Source organism: Triticum aestivum, chromosome 5B, assembly GCF_018294505.1.
Source record: "Triticum aestivum cultivar Chinese Spring chromosome 5B, IWGSC CS RefSeq v2.1, whole genome shotgun sequence".
Lineage (NCBI taxonomy): Eukaryota > Viridiplantae > Streptophyta > Magnoliopsida > Poales > Poaceae > Triticum > Triticum aestivum.
Genome location: NC_057807.1, coordinates 700489018 through 700509052, shown reverse-complemented (window position 1 = coordinate 700509052; position 20035 = coordinate 700489018). Strand labels below are relative to the sequence as shown.

General features: G+C 50.7%; 1 protein-coding gene across 1 annotated transcript; it reads left to right on the top strand.

Annotated features, from left to right (window-relative positions):
* The first annotated feature begins 17546 nt into the window (after positions 1–17546).
* LOC123117799 (uncharacterized) lies at positions 17547–19093 on the top strand. The gene is made up of 2 exons (XM_044538473.1): positions 17547–18772; positions 18884–19093. Exons 1-2 carry the CDS (start codon positions 17585–17587, stop codon positions 19091–19093), a joined length of 1398 nt encoding a protein of 465 aa, XP_044394408.1. The 5' UTR covers positions 17547–17584.
* The last annotated feature ends 942 nt before the right edge of the window (positions 19094–20035 follow it).

Below are 20035 nucleotides of genomic sequence, written 5' to 3'. Positions count from 1 at the left end.
ACAAAACCCTCAAATTTATACTCTTGTGGAATCTAGGCAAAAAGGGAACACAACTGGCAGAAATAAAAAAAACATAACATGATGCAAAATGCACTCATCAAAGCCCATGATACAAAAGGCATCTTCTTGCAACTTACATTATGCCTAACAAGAGATATGCATATAAAATCTTTACGAAAGGCAGAAAAAAATCTGATAGATATGTCATAGCATAAAGTAATATTGCCTTATTTGAACAATCTTATGATTTTTGTCAGAAGAGAAAAATCAATTCATGTTTGCAAAGCAACACAAATCAGTCATGGATGGTCATAATTTTTAACCAAAATTGGTGGCTATATTTTCTTGTGCGAAAATCCCTATTTATTATTAAATTTTGAAATATTTGTAACCGTGGTTATTTTTATCAAGTTGTAGGACCTTGGTTTATACCACAGTTGTAGTCTTTGCTAATAAAAATCAGCAGCTGTTGGACAGTGACAACACAAACAAGAAATGGCACTATACTGGTTCACCCGAAAAGGAAGAAGAAAAGTTACTTGGGAGTTGGGACTGAGGGCATATCCAAGAGCAAACATATAACCGTTGCCTCATGTGTCCGCAGATAGAGCCTAGTTGCCTAAAAAACAAGGCACCCAATGGCGTATGTTTATCTTCTCTCTCTCAATATCCATGTGCTCCCTCACCTTCGTCTTCTCAAGCTCCATTTGCTCCCACGGCTTCATTTCTCGATATCCATCCTCTTTGTCCATCTTCTTTCTCTAGACATTCAAGTAGATATTGTATATTTCCTCCTCCTCCATAATATCCTCCTTTTTTTTCCAATTCTATGTATTTCTTAAAAAAGGATCCCCGCTGCTGACATTGCGCTCGCCGCTCTGTTAGGCACAACCCTATCTTCTCCCACTTCCCACCTCATCATTCCACTTATTTTTGACTTGGACATCGGTGCACTTCCACCTCCACTTGTCTCACTTCATCCAGCCCAATAGATTGTTGGGAGCTTGAGCCAACATTGTTTTTTCCCTTCGTCTCGGGGCTTTGAGAATCTTCAAAGAGCTCACTCAATTTGGGTTTAACGTTCAAATCCATTCAGTAAATTAAATGACCTATTCTCATTTTGACGGTATAATGTTGCGACCAAGCACAACCATCAAAATAACCACATCTCAACATATTGCACAAAATAAAGAAAGCAAAAGATATGGTGATCAGTTAAATCAAACATACCTTAGATGGCTTCAGACTCTCCCACCAGACTTTGGTTCCTATTTACCACTTGCGCATAAGCACCACAAAATTTGCTTACTACCTGATGCAAACAATATCTTAGAGCTAGAAGTCCGAAGGCAACACTGGCTTAGATCTAGAAGTCCAAAGTCAATGTTAGGTTAGGGCTAGAAATCTGAAGGCAACACTATTACGTGAGTCTGAATCCGTGGTCCGAGGCATCCTCACAAAAGGCAATCCACGCCCCGCTCCGGGTTTGCTGCACACACTTTGCCACAAAGTCGGCACGCCGTTCCTCAGATTTGTTCATGCCAAGGTAGCCTCACCTGACTTTGATTGCGACGTGGTGACCCAACTGTTCCTAGCTAGGTGGTTTCCTGTGGGGTCTTCCTCACCTGGGTGGCTGGGTGCCTATGACTTCCATTTCATGCGCATGTCCTGCTCCAGCTTTTGTCGTGGCTCCCTCTCCTAGGAGCTGTGCAACGGAAAACCATATTCGTCGCTTGCTGCGGTGAATTGATGGGCATCACATAGGGCAAGGATGCTAGTGATGAGAGATGCCGTGCCCAACCGCCTGAACCGGTTTTTTTCCTGGGTTATTTTCTTCCCTGTTTTTTCTGTTTGCATTTTCTTTTTCATGTTTTTCTACTTTTTATATTTCTATTTTCTTTCCTATTTTTTTTATATTTCTACTTTTCAAAAATTTCTAAAATATTCTTATATACCAAAATTTGTTCAGAATTCTCAAAAAAACTTCCCATTTTCAAATTTTGATTGGAAAATTCGAAATGTTCCAACATTCATAAATTTTTTCGAACTTCAAAAATTATTCACCCTTTTGAAAAAATGTCCGTAATTTCAAACAATTTTATAATTTCAAAAAAATAACATTTGAGAAAATGTTTGGATTTTCAGAATTTGTTCATAAATTCAAAAAATGTTCAGTAATTTCAAAAACAATATCATTTCCTAATTTTTGTTTCATATTTTTAAAATTTGTTTGCAAATGCAAGAATTGTTTGAATATTTTAGAAATTTGTTTGTAATTGTGAAAAATATTTGTGTTGTTAAATTTTGTTCCCTTTTTTAAAACAAACATTCTGGAATTTGAAAAAAAGGATCATTTTATAAAAATAAGAGAATTAAACAAATATTTCAAAATTTGTTCGCAAATTCAAAAGCTATTTTGGAAATTTCAAAAAATGTCAGCTTTAAAAATGTTTGCATTTTCAAAAAATTGTTCAAATAATTTCAACATTAGCATTTTGTTTTTACCTGTTAATTTTTTTACATAAACTTCAAATTTTGTCACATTGTTTCAAAATTTTCTTGTGTTTTCGAAATTTGTTTCAAATAATTCCAAAAACTATACAATACAGTAAATAATTATGCTGCATAAATATCCCACTCCATTGAATTCTTAAAAATATTGCACTATATTAATCACCTGCAGTCATTCTTTCTAGTGGCCAGTGTCACTCGTCGACATGCTGTACATCACGAGTTCGAATCCTCTAAGCAGCGTGTCGCTTTTTTGTTTATTTTTGGCGGAATAAACATAGTTAGTTTGGTGCCTTCGATTGGGCCAGCGCAACCGCGGTCTGCAAGTGCGTCGGTGTGCTATTTGACGCAATGAGCATCCAATAGGAGCTCCCCTGTGGAACTCCTCTCATAGTTCCCTTCTCAAGCCCAAGTAAGCGGATGCCCGACAGTGAGTCCATTGCTTTTGCCCTCTCCAAGTGAGGGGGTGCCCTTATGTTTGTAGGAGATTGTTGTGACAATTTACATGCCATGCCAATGGGCATTTTACAAGTGTGCATTTGCTCTTGTCATAAGACCTAGGGCATAGGGGTAATCTTACTCAAGAATATTCATATGGCATCTAATATATTCCTTTAAGCTTGTACTCCCTCCTTTCCGGTTTAGATGGTCAATTCAAAATCTTCAGAGTAATAAACTTTTTTTTTCTAATTAAAACATTTCCCTTTGGCTCCCCATACATGAGGGAATGTTATTATTAGTTTCCCCTTTTTGACACACCCTCTCTCTCTCTCTCTCTCTCTCTCTCTCTCTCTCTACTGGAGTATTTTGGAGATTCGATGTCCTTTGAAATTCTGTGAGCCGCTAGGTGACTAAATAAAGTATCTATGCCGTAGCAGCGCACATGTCCACGGATCAATAACGTGGCAAAGGGCCAGGCCTATGCCGACGGCCAGGCCGTCGGCATAGGGCCGACCTTATCTCCTTGCGGTTCGCCCCCACCACCCATTCGCCATCTCCCCCTTCCTCCCCGACCCACACCCGCGCCGCCGCCCACCACCTCAGCCGCCCGCCCTGAGCACGCCACCGCCGGCCCCGAGCCCGCCGCCGCCCGCCCTGAGCACGCCACCGCCGGCCCCGAGCCCGCCGCCGCCCGCGCCTCCCCGCCCCGAGGCCGCGCCGCCCCTCCCCGACCCCGCGTCGGTCGCTCGCACCGACCCGCCGCCCCGCCCCGACTCCGGCCGCCCCGACCCCGCGCCTCCCCGCCCCAACTCCGGCCGCCCCGCCCCGACCCCGCGCCTCCCCGCCCCCACTCCGGCCGCCCCGCCCCGACCCCGCGGCTCCCCGCCCCGACCTCGCGCCGGCCGCCCCGCCCCGACCCTGCGCCGGCCGCCCCGCCCCTACCCCGCGCCTCCCCGCCTCAACTCCGCCCGGCCCTCTCTAAGGTGATTTTTTTGAAGTTTTTAGTGTTTTTTAGTAATTTTGTAGCTAGTTAGATATAGATAGTTGGATAGGTATTTAGGTAGGTATTTAGATAGGTATTTAGATAGTTAGATACATAGTTAGATAGATAGTTAGATAGGTAGATAGTTAGATAGATAGTGAGATAGGTAGTAAAAAAATTTGGTTAGATGAGATGCTATATGTTCCATACCTTGAAAAAAAATTGGTCACGATGATGAATATGTGATGGCGACGATGAATATGTGATGACGATGATGAATATGTGATGGCGATGATGAATATGTGATGACGATGATGAATATGTGATGCCGATGATGAATATAGGTAGTAAAAAAATTTGGTTAGACGAATAGGTGATAATGATGATGATGAATATGTGATGACGATGATGAATATATTGTTAATGTTGTTAGTTTTTTTGCCTACATGATGCAAAAATAAATGAATGCATGTTTAAATGTTTGAAATATGCTCTATGAGTTGTGATGTTCTAATTTTTTGTCGCGATGGAATTTGCAGGCTTTGTGGTTTCTCATTTCATTGGAGTGACCGTTGTCCGACGCGTTGGTCCCCCTGAGCATCCCTCTGCTGTTCGACTACTTCCTCTACAGCCGAGGGTGAGCTACAAGTCCATCTCCTCCAATTTTTCATATCACTAGATTTCATTGTCAAGTCAACTGACGTAACCTAGGCGTCTCCCGTCCGAAAGGGTTGCATCGATAAATATGCATTCAATTGCATATTTATCACCACAGCTCTTTCGGATTGTCCAGCGTTTTCCATGGACAGCCCGAGGATGTGTAGATTGGGTATGTTCTCCATGTTCTACCCCGTTCCGAGACAGGATTTCGGCGGTGCCTACCCATCGTTCTCCGGAGCACATTCTCTCGGCTATTTGCCGAGACGTGTATCTGGAGAACAGCGGGGAGGTGCTGCTGAAATTTTGTCTCGGAACGGGGTAGAATGGAGAACGTACTCAATCTACACATCCTCGGGTGGGATTAGGACCCATCTTTACCTATTAGAGATGTAGGTGGATTAAACGCGGTAGAAACTGAAAATTTGATGTGATTAATTTAAGTGAATCCTTAATTATGTTGTGTGGGTTGCAAAAAAGCAGAGGATGGCAGATAATCAGTGGATGTACAGTGGTTTTATCCGTCGGAATCGAGTAACATCAGAGTGGATCACGAAAACCGATGTGTATTTGAAGGAGATATTCCGTCGTCCAATGAGAATTATCCCACCATGCCCTTGTGCGAGATGTGCCAGACGTCACCGTAGAAATCAGACGGACATGAGTGAGCACCTTCGCACGCACGGATATATGCCAAACTTTGACATGCCGCCGATAAACATAGCCGAGCAGGACCGTGGTAGAGAGGAGGTGATGCGACAACGCATCGATGGATATGAGGATGACGGGGTCAGGGACATGCTAGATGATGTCATTGTTGCAGAAACGGCAAATGCGACACCTTCAGAGAATGAACCGGAGGAGCCGGAGGCAACCGCAAAGGCCTTCTTGGAGGTCTTGGCCTCGTCGAAGAAACCTCTTTATGCGGGTGCGAAAATATCTCAGCTGGATGCCATCTCGCAACTGATTGTAGTCAAGGCTGAGTACGGCTGTAGCCAGAAATGCTTCGAAGCATTCCTGGGAGTATGGGCTAACAGCCTCCCTGAGGGTCATGAACTGCCGAAAAGCATGTACAATACAAAGAAAATCATGAAGGCACTCTCTATGGATTATGAGAAAATAGATGTTTGCCCGAAGAATTGCCTTTTGTTTAGGCACGAGTATGCGGATGACAAGTACTGTAGGAAGTGCGGTTCGTCTCGGTACATTGAGGTGGTCGGTGAGGATGGTGAGAAAAAGCAGCTAACCATCCCCGTTAAGGTTCTTCGGTATCTTGATTTTATAAAAAGACTGTAACGCCTTTTCATCACGAAGGAGTCTGCCAAAATGATGAAGTGGCACAAGGAAGGTATAAGGTACAATCCAAAAAAAATCGTACATCCATCGGGAGGGGAAGCATGGAAGTCATTCGATGAAGAATACCCCGAGGAAGCAGCCGAGGCTGGGAATGTCAGAATAGCCATATCAGGTGATGGGTTGAATCCATATGGTATGTCGTCCAATCCATACAGCTGCTGGCCTGTGTTTGTAATTCCGCTCAATCTTCCTCCCGGTGCCCTAATGCAACGGAAGACCATGTTCTTGTCGCTCATCATTCCGGGGCCTGAATACCTGAGGAAGCAATTGGGTGTGTTTATGCTGCCGCTTGTGGATGCTTTGCACCATTCTTGGTACTTTCCGAGGTTGACATACGACCGGGATCTGCAGAGAAATTTCTTGATGAAAGTTTGGTTGCACTATTGCATGCATGACTTTCCCGGCTATGCTCTATTCTGCGGATGGTGTACAAGTGGTAAGATGACATGCCCAGTGTGCATGCAGGCTCTACGAATGATTTGGCCGAGTAAGGGTGGCAAGTATGTAGCCTTTGACCTGCATCGACAGTTCCTCCCTCCAGACCATCTAGACAGGGAAGACAAGAAGAACTTCACGAAAGGCCGGGTTGTTCATGAAGTAACCGAGATTCCAACATTTTCGGGGGCAGATGTTCTTGCTCAGCTAAAAGCTCTCAAGCCTAAAGTCAAAGGCAAAGGCAAAGCCAAAGCCAAAGGCTTCGAGGGATATGGTGAGACGCACAACTGGACTCACATTACCCCCTTCTCGCAGCTTCCCTATTTCAAGGACCTCAAACTTCCTTACAATATTGATGTGATGCACACCGAAAAGAATGTGGCAGAGTCCCTTTTCCACACGATCCTCAACATTCCTGATAAGACGAAGGATAATGTAAAAGCTAGAGCCGATCAACAGAGAATTTGTGATAGACCACGCCTGAACATGAAGCCTCCCACAGGCGGTCGAAAAAACCGGTTCAAGCCAGATGCTGACTTTGTCCTTAAACCGCCAGAAAAAAAGAAGTACTTATCTGGCTGAAACAAATTTTGAAGTTCACCGATGGTTATGCATCGAATATAAGTAAGGGAGTCAATCTTTCAACGGGCAAAGTGACCGGCCTGAAGAGTCATGACTACCATGTATGGATTGAGCGGATAATGCCGGTGATGGTTCGAGGCTATGTCCCCGAGCATGTCTGGCGAGTGCTTGCCGAGCTTAGCCATTTCTTCCGCACGCTCTGTGCTAAAGAAGTAAGTAAAGAGGTGATTGAAAAATTGCATAAGAAGGCACCGGAGTTGATAGTCAAGCTAGAGAAGATCTTTCCGCCAGGCTTCTTTACTCCGATGACACATCTCATTCTGCACCTCGCGAACGAGGTATTATTGGGGGGCCCTGTGCAAAATCACTGGCAGTACGGCCCTGAGAGGCAGAACAAGCATCTCCGACGGAAATGTGGAAACAAAGCTAAGATTGAAGCTTCCATAGCTGAGGCAGTTATCCTAGAGGAGGTGTCAGACCTCAGGACATCATACTATCCAGACCACGTTCCCCATCTGCATAGCAAGGTGCCTCGATACAATATAGAAGAGCCCAAGTATCAACCCAGGCTCGATCTATTCAACGCGCAAGGTGGAAGGGCTGGGGCCTCGAAATCTTATAACATGCCACGACAAGAGTGGGAGGACCTCATGTTCTATATCTTGCACAACATCAAGGAAGTTGAGGAAGTGTGGATGAGGTAATACCACTACACCATTCCTTTATGTCTTCCACATCATCATGTTTCATGTTCACTTAGTCCCGGTCTAACACCGCTTATCTTTTCTTAGTGATTTCGTTCAAGAGGAATGGACAGGAGTGAATCCTTCTACTGAGGCGGAGGCACTTACTCTTCTCCGTCATGGAAACCCTGGACGTAAAATTTTTGTTGCTTGGTTCATGGAGAAAGTAATTTTCCACACTCCCCTATTAAATACCTACTTCAACATTTATTAGTTAACCGAACTAATGCATGCAACAATTTCCATTATACTTGTAGGGAAAAGATCCGAACATATCTATGGATGATGAATTGAGATGGGTTTCCATGGGTTTTGACCCTGCCGTCATGACATGTAAAAAGTATGATGTGAATGGGTATCGCTTCCATACAGAGGAGCACCAAAACAGCCGCCCCGATCCCAAAACTATAAATACTGGAGTGTACACCCCCGGTCAAAATTCAGTAGACTACTACGGAAGGGTACAAAATATATACGAGGTTAAATTCCGCCAGGGGCGTGAGACCCTAAGTCTGCCTGTGTTCAAATGCCGATGGTTCGATCCGCGGGAGGGGGTAAAACATACGCCTTCCATTGGTTTGGTCGAAGTTAAACCATCAACCGTCTATGCTGGAGCCGATCTCTTCATTGCGGCTACCCAAGCTACACAAGTATATTATCTGCCTTACCCATGCCAGAAAGTGTATCTAAAGGGTTGGGAAGTTGTGTTCAAGGTGTCGCCACATGGTAAGCTACCAGACCCGAATGAAGACGATTACTACAACATTAACCCCATGACATACGAGGGAGTGTTCTATCAAGAGCAACCTGATGATGATGATGATGATGTGGTTAGAAACGATGACGCTAGACCATTGGGTGATGATGATGTGGACCCAAACGTCGATGATGCACGGAATGATGGTGAGACCATTGTCAATGAAAATGACATACTTATGCTAGAAAAGTTAAACGAAGACGCTGACAACGAGGAAGAGCCTCCACCTCCTTCGGACAACGAAGATGATATGATTGATAGTGATGATGAGATGGACCGAGAAAGAGGTTACAACAGTGATGATTCATATGGGTTCTAGCAGATGTACGTTTCAAGTCTTTTTTTCTATAGTTTAGGAATATGCCTTTTTATGCATTTTTATTAATGTGTTTATTATCATGCCTTTTTCTTCATTTCATTAATTTACTAATTGCTTTTTCTCTTTTCAATGCAGGTTCGTGGAACATGGGTAAGGGGAAGGCCGACGGCGTGGGTTTCCTACGCAAGGTCGTCGGCCTGCCTAGTCGGAGTGGTCGAGCACGTAATCCTCCCCCTCGGCTACTTGACGATGACTCCTCACAGGGAGGTCGAGGGAGAGGTGCCCCTAGAGGAGGAGGGGCGGGAGGAGAGCCTCTAGAGGATGAGGTGCTGGGGGGAGAGCCACTACAGGGGGTCGCGACCAGAAAGAGCGCACCCTCACCGACTTAGGGGTGTTGTCTTCGAGGCCCTCCTCTAGTGAGGTACCCTCCTCTAGTGAGGTACACTCTAGGGAGGAGGAGGAGGAGGAGGAGGAGGAGGAGGAGGTGGAGGAGGAGGAGGCACGCGAGGAGGAGGAGGAGGTTGGGGAGGGGGGGCAGGCGAGGAGGGGGGTGGTGGCGGGGATGATGGTGGTGACGGGAAGGGGGTTGACAACAAGGGATGGCTGCGTGGCAACACAAAGCTACCAAAGCAGGTTCCTGCTACTGAGGAGCAGAAGTGGCTCATTGAGCCCACGGGAAAAGAGTAAGTGGTTCATTATTTTGCTTGTCACATGCTTATTCCGGTTGTTATTTATTTTGCTTGTCACATGCTAATAGTTCATTCTTTTGCAGCAACTGGATATATTCTAAAGGGGTCCGTATTCCCAACGGCCTCATCACCGTCTTGCTGAAGTTATACTGGCCGGGGTTGTACTGTCCGGATCCAGTCAGGCAGCCGGACCGTCGGGTTTTGGCCACGAGCTGGGACCACTGGGAAGCGGCCCTCCACGCGGACCATGAGACCCATGCGAAGGCCGTGATCACTACTTTCTGGGTGAGTTCTCTTCAGAAGCACAAGTCCATTCTAGTTTCATGAATGATTTAACTCATGGCTTCTTCCATTCTTGTTTCATGCATGATTGTAGAAATTCTATCGAGTTCTTCCGGAGCACAGGGCTAGAGCGGACCAGATCGTGCTGCGCCAATGCAAGAAGAAGGCCCGCCAGATGCAGTACGAGGTGTGCTATGTGGCCATCTCGACATACTACCACGACGTTCTTGGTGTGAAGATGACCAAGGAAGAAGCGCGGAGGATGTGCATTACCTTGGAGAGGCCCGAGTACTTGGCGGTAAGTATAAAAGATTTTTCATTATGCTTTCATTACCATGTGGTACATTTCACCGTTTCATGTTGACAATTATGCTTTTATTATATAGGTGTGTCCAAATTGGTGTTATGGAATAGACGAGTCCTGGGCAGCATTGGTGGATCTTTGGTGTGATGAGGCTGGAGCCTGGGCGGCTATGAGAATCAAAAATAAGGCTAACCGAGGGAAGGAGGGCGTACATGCTCAGGGAAACCGAAACCACTATCTCCACAAGGCAGTTAATGTATGACTAACCCCATTAAACATTCTTCTTCTTCTATTTACCATCACTTTCTTATGTATGACTAACATCTGTTTGGTGGTGCAGGAGGAGAAACTGAAGCGGCCGCTCTCACACATGCAGGCGTGGGAGATCGCCCATACGCGGAAGGACCCCAAGCCTGGCGAGCCCAAGTACTACGGCAAGAAGACCGTGGGGAGGAAGAAGGCCTACTCCGAAGCATATCTGAAGTTACATCCGGACACACCTGACCCCATTGCGGCGGATCTGGACAAGAGGGCGGTGGTGATCATGGGGCCCAAGGAGCACAGTCGGGAGGCGGTTCTCGATGCTGTGGTCACTCCGACTATCTCCTACACACAGCTCCGTCGGATCGACCCGAGCCTGAGCCAGCGCACGAGCCAGCCAGTGACCAGTGCACAGTCCCTCTTTCAGGAGCAACAATCTGTAAGTATTTTCCCTCTTATCTTCATTGCTCACTTTATTTTCCGCATCTAGTAGTTTTATGAGTTCCATCATGTCATACCGTAGGCCTACCTGGAGTACACACGCCAGGAGACCATGGCGTGGCATCAGAGACTTCATGAACACCAAGTGCAGAGGGATCGCCAGCTGGAGCAGGCTTTTCAGGAAATGGCGGCCGGCAGGTGTCCTCAGTTGCAGCCAGCACAATGCCCTCCAGCACAACCAGTGCTGCTGACCTTTGAGGAGTTTGTGGCACAGAACGCTGGCCCCTCGCCGGTTAGTTCATCCCCAATCTATTCACCCAAAGAATGTCATGCCTTTCAACACAGTCATATATCCCGTTAATATGTCTTTTCAACATGCAGGGAACAGGTGAATCTACCGTTGGCGGTGGTCTTCGCAGCACTCCGGAGACACGGAGCCCGACCACTCCGATCCACGGAGGCGGAGGTGGAGGCGGTATTGGCGGTAGCGCTGCCGCTAGCAGTGACGACCTGGGCTTCGGCGGTCTTGGCGGTGACGACCTCCGCGGTGCTCGACGTCCTGGCGCTTAAGCCTAGTGTGTGGTGATGATGCTTGAGATGACTTGTGTGTGGTGATGATCATTTAGAGACTTGTGTGTGGTGCTTTTCTATATGCTTATGCTTATGTTGGTTGTGATGATGATCATTTAGAGACTTGTGTGTGTGATGATGCTTATGCTTACGTTCTTTGATATGTGCTGCTGATATGTGCTGTTATATATGTGCTGTTATTTGAATTGAACTGATTTGAAAACAAACAGAAAAAAGAAAAAAAATCAGAAGCAAACTATGCCGACGGCTATGCCGTCGGCATAGGACTGGCGTGAGCTCCCAATTGCTGACGCATGGCACCTATGCCGACGGCATAGCCGTCGGCATAGCTTTTAAACTAAGCCGACGGCTATGCCGTCGGCATAGGGTGCCACGCGTCAGCAACTGGGAGCTCTGTGGCACACCTATGCCGGCGGCCTGGCCGTCGGCGTACGTTTTGACTAAGCCGACGGCCAGGCCGTCGGCATAGGGGTGCCATGTGGCGTCCTGCGGCTGGCCTGACTTAACGGTGGCCGCCGTTAGGCGTGATTGTTGCCGACGGCCGGGGCCGTCGGCATAGATGTATGGCCCCCGTCGGCGTAGCATATATGCCGACGGCTTTTCTATGCCGGCGGCCTCCCTGGCTGTGCCGACGCATATGTTGTCGACGGCCCTATGCCGACGGGGGCCGTCGGCATAGGTCTATCCCGACGGGACTCAGGGCTATGCCGACGGCCCTGGCTGTCGGCATAGGGGGCGATTCCGGTAGTGAGTGGAGATGTTGATCCTCGGTTCCTGCACAACATTCCATTCATCAATGTAGCTAGCGACAACAGAATCTGCAATCACATGTGGCTCTGCAACTCTTTTCCCCTCCTTGGTATCATTCCTTGCCAGCCATACACCATGTAGCCCCTGGACCATTGTTGCTCTTTACTCCTTCAGACTTTTCGCAAGCCATGCCACAGATGGGAGCAAATGGTTGTCGGTGGGATCGCCACCGGAGCTCCCTTCTCGGAGCACCCGACTTTCCAGAAAAAAGGACAGAGTGAGGAGTCTGAGGACACGCCCAAAACCTGTGACAAATCGTCTCCTCGCATCCGCATGCAGCACAAAACACACTCGGCTTGATTCGTCGATGATGAAGTTGAGCGCCAATCGACCACTAGCCCATTCCACGTCATACGCCATCTGTTGTGGACCTTAGCCTTGTTCAGTGCATGGGTGTCCCAAAAGAGCCAGCCATTCCTTTGTTGACTGTCGATGCTAGGAAGCCTCCGGTCGTCCGATCTTCGCTCGTTTCATAGTCATACACAGATGATATAAGCTGACTTGACTGAGAACTGATTCTTCTCGTTTAGTGCCGTGTGATGTAGCTGTCCATCCCCTTGGTTGCCAATTGAAACTTGCATGATATCATTTGGAGTGTAGACAGATGATTTGCAATACGATGTATTGATCAGGATGCTGGTGCACGCATATATAATACAAGGGAAGGCCTCTACCTCAACTATATAAAACTAGGAGGTGGGCCACAACTCCAATACACGTGCAATACAAAATATATACTCAACACCCCCCGCAGTCGAAGCGTCGCTGGAGACACAAAGACTGGACCGAAACTCCTCGAAGACGGGAGTAGGCAATCCCTTAGTCATCACATCAGCAAACTATTGCGTCGTCGGCACGTGGAGAACCCAAACACGACCTAGGGCAACCTGCTCGCGCACGAAGTGAATATCGAGCTCAATATGCTTCGTCCATCGATGGTGCACCGGGTTGGCGGAGAGGTAGACCGCGCTGACGTTGTCGCAGTAGACAAGAGTGGCCTTGTGAACATCACAAAGCAACTCCTGAAGCAGCTGAAATATCCAAGAGCACTCGGCCACGGCATTAGCCACGGCGCGATACTCTGCCTCAGCGCTGGAGCGGGAGACCGTGGGCTGCCGCTTCGATGACCAAGAGATCAACGAGGGCCCAAGGTAGACGCAGTAGCCTGACGTAGAGCGTCGCGTGTCGGGGCAGCCAGCCCACTCAGCATCCGAGTAGGCCACGAGGTCGGTGGAGGCGGAGGCCGTCAGGGTGAGTCCCAAGGACATGGTGCCGCGTATGTAACGGAGAATACGCTTCACCAAAGTCCAGTGAGGTCACGCGGGGCGTGCGTATGGAGGCACACCTGCTGAACAGCGTACTGCAGGTCGGGGCGAGTCAACGTCAAGTACTGTAAAGCACCAATGATAGAGCGATAAAACGCTCCATCAGATGCGAGAGACCCCTCCAGAGTAGAGACCTTCGCCTTCGTGTCGACGGGGGTAGGCGCCGGCTTGCAATTAAGCATACCGACACGCTCAAGGAGCTCGTGGGCGTACTTCTACTGATGCAGAAAGAAACCGTCAGCCCGGCGGATCACCTCGATGCCGAGAAAGTAGTGCAGGGCCCCCAAGTCCTTGAGGGCGAACTCATCACGAAGACGAGCAGTCAGCCGCTGAAGGAGACCGGGGGTGGACGCCGTGAGGATGATGTCGTCGACGTAGAGCAGCAGATATGCAATGTCAGCTCCCTGATGATACACAAAGAGTGAGGCATCGGAGCGAGTGGACCGAAAGCCCAAAGACTGCAGGAAGGCTGCGATACGCTGGTACCAAGCCCGAGGCGCCTGCTTCAACCCGCAAAGAGAGCGGGAGAGCAAGAACACGAAGTCGGGGTGCTCGGCGTCGACGAAACCAGTAGGCTGCTCACAGAACACCTGCTCGGCGAGATGACCGTGCAAGAAGGCGTTGGAAACATCCAACTGATGCACAGGCCAGGAGCGCGAGACGTCCAGCTGAAGGACGGCGCGGATCGTGCCCGGTTTCACAACTGGGGCGAAGGTGTCGGTGAAGTCCACACCCGCGCGTTGCCGAAAGCCACGAACCACCCATCGAGCCTTGTAACGCTCGAGAGAACCGTCCGGGCGAGTCTTGTGGCGAAACACCCACTTGCCAGAGATGATGTTGGCACGAGGGGGGCGCGGAACAAGCTGCCACATGCGGTTGCGCTGCAGGGCGTCGAACTCCTCCTGCATCGCAGCCAGCCAATGGGGATCCCGAAGGGCGGCACGAGCGGAGGTGGGGATGGGTGATAGCGTCGATGTCGAGGCAGCACACGCATACTCGTCAGAGGAATAGCGCGTGCTCGGCCGATGCACTCCTGCACAGGCACGGGTGACCGGGCCGGCGAGGGCGGCGGGTGCCGCGGCAGCAGGGGCCACATCGGCGACGGGGCCACGGCCACAACAGGGGCGCCCGCGGCGGTGGGGGCCGTGGTGTCAGGGGCGGGGGCCATGGCGTCAGAGGCCGCGACGGTGCCAGCCGAGCCAGCCGCGGAGGAGGCGACAGGCGAGGTCGAGGTCGAGCCCGTCGCAGGAGTAGCGGCGCCGGCCGGGGTGGCGGGTGGGGTGCCCGTGGGCTCGACCTCGGGCGAGGGAGCCGGGGACCCGGGGGCCCGGTCGGACTCAACCTTGGGTGAGGGAGTCGAGAACCCGGGAGGGGGAGGCAGAAGGCGCCGGGCCGGGGGAGGGGCCGCCGGGGGGTGCGGGGGCCGGAGCCGAAGGAGCCGTGGCCGGAGGAACCTGAAAAAAAGGAAACACCATCTCGACGAAGTACACACGATGAGTGACATGATCATAGCACCGGTAACCTTTGGTGTTAGGAGGGTAGCCAAGGAAGATGCATGACACGGAGCGGGGTGCAAGCTTGTGTGGCGTGGTGAACGTGGTGCTAGGATAACAGAGACAACCAAAGATGCGAAGGCCATCATAGGACGGTGGTGTACCGAAAATAAGGTGGTGAGGGGCGTAGTTCCACCGGGGACGACACAGATGAATGTTGACTAAGAGAGAGGCGGTGGCGAGGGCATCGGGCCAGAACCGAGCGGGCACGTTAGCGTGAAGAGCAACGTGCGAACGCAGTCACTAAGTGTGCGGAGAATGTGCTCGGCGCGGCCGTTCTGCTGTGAAGTGTAAGGGCAAGTCAGACGGAAGGTGGTGCCGTGAGAGGCGAGAAGTGAGCAAAGAGCGACGTTGTCAAACTCTTTTCCGTTATCAGTTTGGAGTGCGAGTATGGGGCGACCAAACTGGGTGGTGACATAGGAGTAAAAGGTGGTGAGTGTGGCTAAAGCATCGGATTTACAACGAAGGGGAAAAGTCCACACATAATGAGAGTAATCATCTAAAAGCACCAAGTAGTAAAGATAGCCCGTGTTACTCGCAACAGTTGATGTCCAAACATCACTATGAAGTAATTGAAACGGAAAAGTGGAAACTGAAGAAGACGCAATAAAGGAAAGACGAACGTGCTTGCCTAAGCGACAAGCCTCACAATAGTGCTCGTCGAGCTTATCACATGAGAAAGAGAAACTCCTAAGAATTTGACATAAGACGGTGTGGTTGGGGTGACCCAAGCGAGCGTGCCAAAGGTCAATGCCGGCGGCAAGGGCGACGGGTGTGGGGGTGGAGGCGCCGGCTTGCACTGGGTAGAGCTCATCGGGACTGTCACATCGGTGAAGGACCATCCGGGTACGGGCGTCTTTCACAAAAAAGCCAACACCGTCAAATTCAACAGTAAGGGGGTTCTCACGAGTAAGACGACGAACTGAAACTAGGTTTGTGACTAAATCAGGTGAAACAAGAACATTAGACATAGCGATGGGTGTGGAAGTGGAGGGAAAGCTAGTGCTATTGATATGAGTAATAGGTAAGGAGGAGCCGTTGCCGACAGTGATACGAGTGGGTGTGTGAACGGGAGTGGAGGAGGTTAGGTTACCGGGATGAGCTGCCATGTGCGCAGTAGCACCTGAGTCCATGTACCAGTCGCCTCCACCGACAGAGCTACTCAACGACGGCGCGGAGTGCTGGGCGGCGAGGAGGGTGGGGTCCCATGGCACAGGTACCGGCGGCGGCGGAAGGCCCCCGTAGGGCGACGCCGGGACGGGTCGGCCATAACCACTGAGGGGCGGCGGCGCAAGGAGGGCGCCGTAGCCGGCGCCAGTCGGCTGGAAGGGCCGCCGATGAACGCCTGGTGGCCAGCGGGAAGAGCCTGCTGGTAGTGCGGCGCCTCCCCGGTGTCTTGGGCCCGCTGCTGCTGCAGGCGGTGGTGACCGCCGCCACGCCGGTTGCGTCGGCCCCATCCCCCTTGCGGGTGCTGCGGGGGAGGCGCTGGTGGCGACAACGGTAACAACCGGCGGGTGCGGGAGGACGCGACTGGATCGGCGCGGCCGGTGGAGCGGGTCCACCGCAGATGGTGAAGCAGCCCGAAGAGTTCATGGAAGGCGTTAGAAGCGGCGGGAAGAGGAAGGGGGCGGTGGCGGACGCGGGAGCGCGGCGGCGGCGGCGCGTCGGGTTAGGGTGGTGGCGCGACGGGGCGGCATCGGCACGGTAGGTGAGAAGCGGCGGCGGCGGCGCGCGCAGGGAGGCGCTGCGTGGCGGCGGTGGCAAGCTACGGCGCGGCGGCGGCGGCAGTAGGGAGTGGCGGCGGTGACGGCGCGCGCGAGGAGGCGCGGCGCGGCGGCGATGGCAGCTGCAGGGAGATGCGAGCGCGGAGCGACTTGCGGTAGCACGGAACGCGGCTGACGGCGCGCGGGTACGCAGCAGCCGGAGCTAACCAGGCGCATCAGAAACAATTCGGCGAGACGTAGTTGACTAGCAAAGATAGCTAGCCTTGACTTGATGGATTTGCTAGCTATGCAAGACACGCACACGAGAACAGGCGACTTGAACGTGTCTTGGCGTGCGGAGGTAGCAGCCAGCGGGATCAACAAGCTAGCGAACGGCACGGGCGTGGGAGGTAGAAGCTAGCGGGCGGGAGGCGGAAGCGAGGAGGTGGGCGGGCGGCGGCGGCGGCGGTGGCTACCCTAGGTTAGACCGAAAAAGATGATACTATGTAGACAGATGATTTGCAATACGATGTATTGATTGGGATGTTGGTGCACGCATATATAATACAAAGGAAGACCTTTATCTCAACTATACAAGATTAGAAGATGAGCCACAACTTCAATACACGTGCAATACAAAATATATACTCAACACGGAGGCTGCTGTTGCATCCGGGCATGGCTTTCAGAACTCGAGCGCATGCATAAAGAGGAGTGGACATGCAAAATCCTTGGTGCTTGCTTACCCAAGAGCCCAAGACTGCATGCACCGGCTGTTATATATTGTCTGCTATTTTCAGATCCACATATTTCTCTGCCACAAACAAGAAAATATTTGTGAGATGTTAGACCTGGCCCCGCGACGGAGGTGGATCAAAGGGCGACTAGCGGCAGCGCCCCGGCCGGCCGGAGGGGAATCTAGGAGGGACAGTCAGACGCACCGACCTGGCCGCCCGACGGAGGTGGCTTCCTCCGTTCCGTCCAGATCCACGGGCGGGACGCTGGACGTGTGGAGCGGAGCGCCGGAGGAGCCGCGCCTACGGCTCCGGGCCGCATACAAGCGATTGGTTCTGCTTCTAACCAAGGTTTCAACCGGCCTCCGAATCTCGTCGCCGCCGCCACCGCCGCCGGACAAGTTCAACATCGACGACCCAGACGAGGACAGAATCAACGCGCTCACCGACGACATCCTCCTCGGAATCCTCGAGCGCCTCGACCTGCGCGACGCGGTCCGCGCCAGCGCAGTCTCCACGCGGTGGCGGCACCTCCCCCACCGGCTCTCGCGCCTGCACCTCGACGTCCGCCACTTCGGCGGAGCGACTGATCCGGTCGCGACCATGGAGGCGTTCACGGCAGCGATGTGCAGGCTACTATCTCCTCCGGCTCCCGCCGAGTGCAAGCGCGCCATCAAGACCCTCCTGCTCGACTTCTTCCCTGAGTCGGACCCTCATCACCTGAGCTTCATAGGCCGCGCTGTCGAGGACGTCGTCGCCCGCGGCGAGACTGAATGTCTTGAATTTTACATACGCTCGCCACGCAAGGAACTCCCTGGCGGGGTGCCTACCGAGTCCGCGCGGCAGTTCATGTCCTTCTCCCGTGCCTGCCCGGTTGCCTTCCGGTGGCTCACCGTGCTAACTCTCACGCAACTCATGTTGGGAGACACCGACGTGGCCGAGATCATTATGTCTTGCGACAAGCTCAAGCACCTTACCCTTAGATACTGCATAGTAGACGACGAGCACTCCACGGTCAAGATCGACACGCCGTGTTCTGGGCTCCAGGTGCTCGACTTGTTCCGCGTTGTTTGCACGCGGGTCGAGCTTGTCGCTGTCCCCAAGCTCAGGCAAGTGTCGTGCGAATCATGGCACTGGGGGAACCCTCCTGTGAGCTTCGGCTACGTTCCAGACCTTCGCGATGTGACCTTCAGTTGTCATTCCATGACGTGGCAGGCGCCATTCTTGCTGAGCGAGTGCCTGTCAAGGAGTGCCACAAACCTGTCTAAACTCACTATTAATTTTTGCTGCCAAATGGTTAGTTAATTTCTATTCATTGCACGAGTTTCGCATGCTTCTAAATATTGTGCATTCTTCTTCTTCTCTACTAAGTGTTAGCTGTCTACTGTGTTCTTCTTCTTGCTGCAGATTTGGATTAAGCCAGAACGTCCAAAGCATCTCACTGCTATGTTAAAAAACCTGACGTGTGTGGAACTTTTATCCATCTTTCCCGAGTGTGATGTGAGCTGGACCCTGTTTATCCTTGAAGCTGCACCTGCGCTGAAGCATATTCATGTGCATCACTTACATGCAGGATTTAGTTCATGCACATTTTTCAAAAGCTTTGGAGGGGCCTAAACTTACCTAGATGGTAGTATTGATCTTCTTGCAAAATTTTAAATGGCAAAGATGTTTAACTGCAATTGTTGCTATATATATGCTTTCCTGCATGCATGGGTTGGTTGCGAGTTTAATTGTACCATGTATTGTTTACTTTGTATGTCAATCATCCATGCATGAAGTTGTCCCGAGATCGGTATGCATGTGTCGGAACGGTCGAGGACAGCGCCGAGAAGACCAATGTTGTGTGGGACCCATCCAAGAATTTGAAGCACCTGAACTTGAAGTCGCTGTTGATGTCCGGGTTCGAGGAGAAAGACAAAGTGACAAACTACATAAGGCTAGTCATGGAGCGAGCTGCGGGATTGAAGAGAATCGAGATGTATGGTGTACACCCATGTGAGCAATGCGATGCCATTGACCCGAGGAGATCCCAGGTGGATGAAGCTCGCAGACGTCTGGTCAAGGAGCGACTCACACATGGATCCTCCTCATCCGTTGAGATAATAATAATGTGCTGACGGGTATGGTCAAGGAATGCAACGTCGTCTCATAACGATCGCTGCTGCTGCTGCTGCTGCTGCAGCAGGTGATGAATCTGCATGTGGTGCGCCCAGTAGTTATTTAAATTTCTAGGTACGTATAGCGCGAGAACACTTGATTTATCTGGACCTTGCAGTATAGCTATATTGTGCCGTCTAGATGTATCCTTTTTCTTTTTAGTAATTGCCTCACTACAGAAAAATCCTGTTTTCCCGTGTGTTAGGCTATAAGCCAAGAGCTTTTTTTCGGATACTCGGCTTATATGCCTCTACGCCGTGTCTAGGCAAAAAAAAAAAAAAACACATGGCAAATACGAAGGACTCGGCTTATAGCCATCTATAAGCCGAGTGTAGCAAAAAAGCCCTAGGCTTATAGGGAGCACAAGGTATCTACAGGCAAAAGCACTCGGCTTCCAGC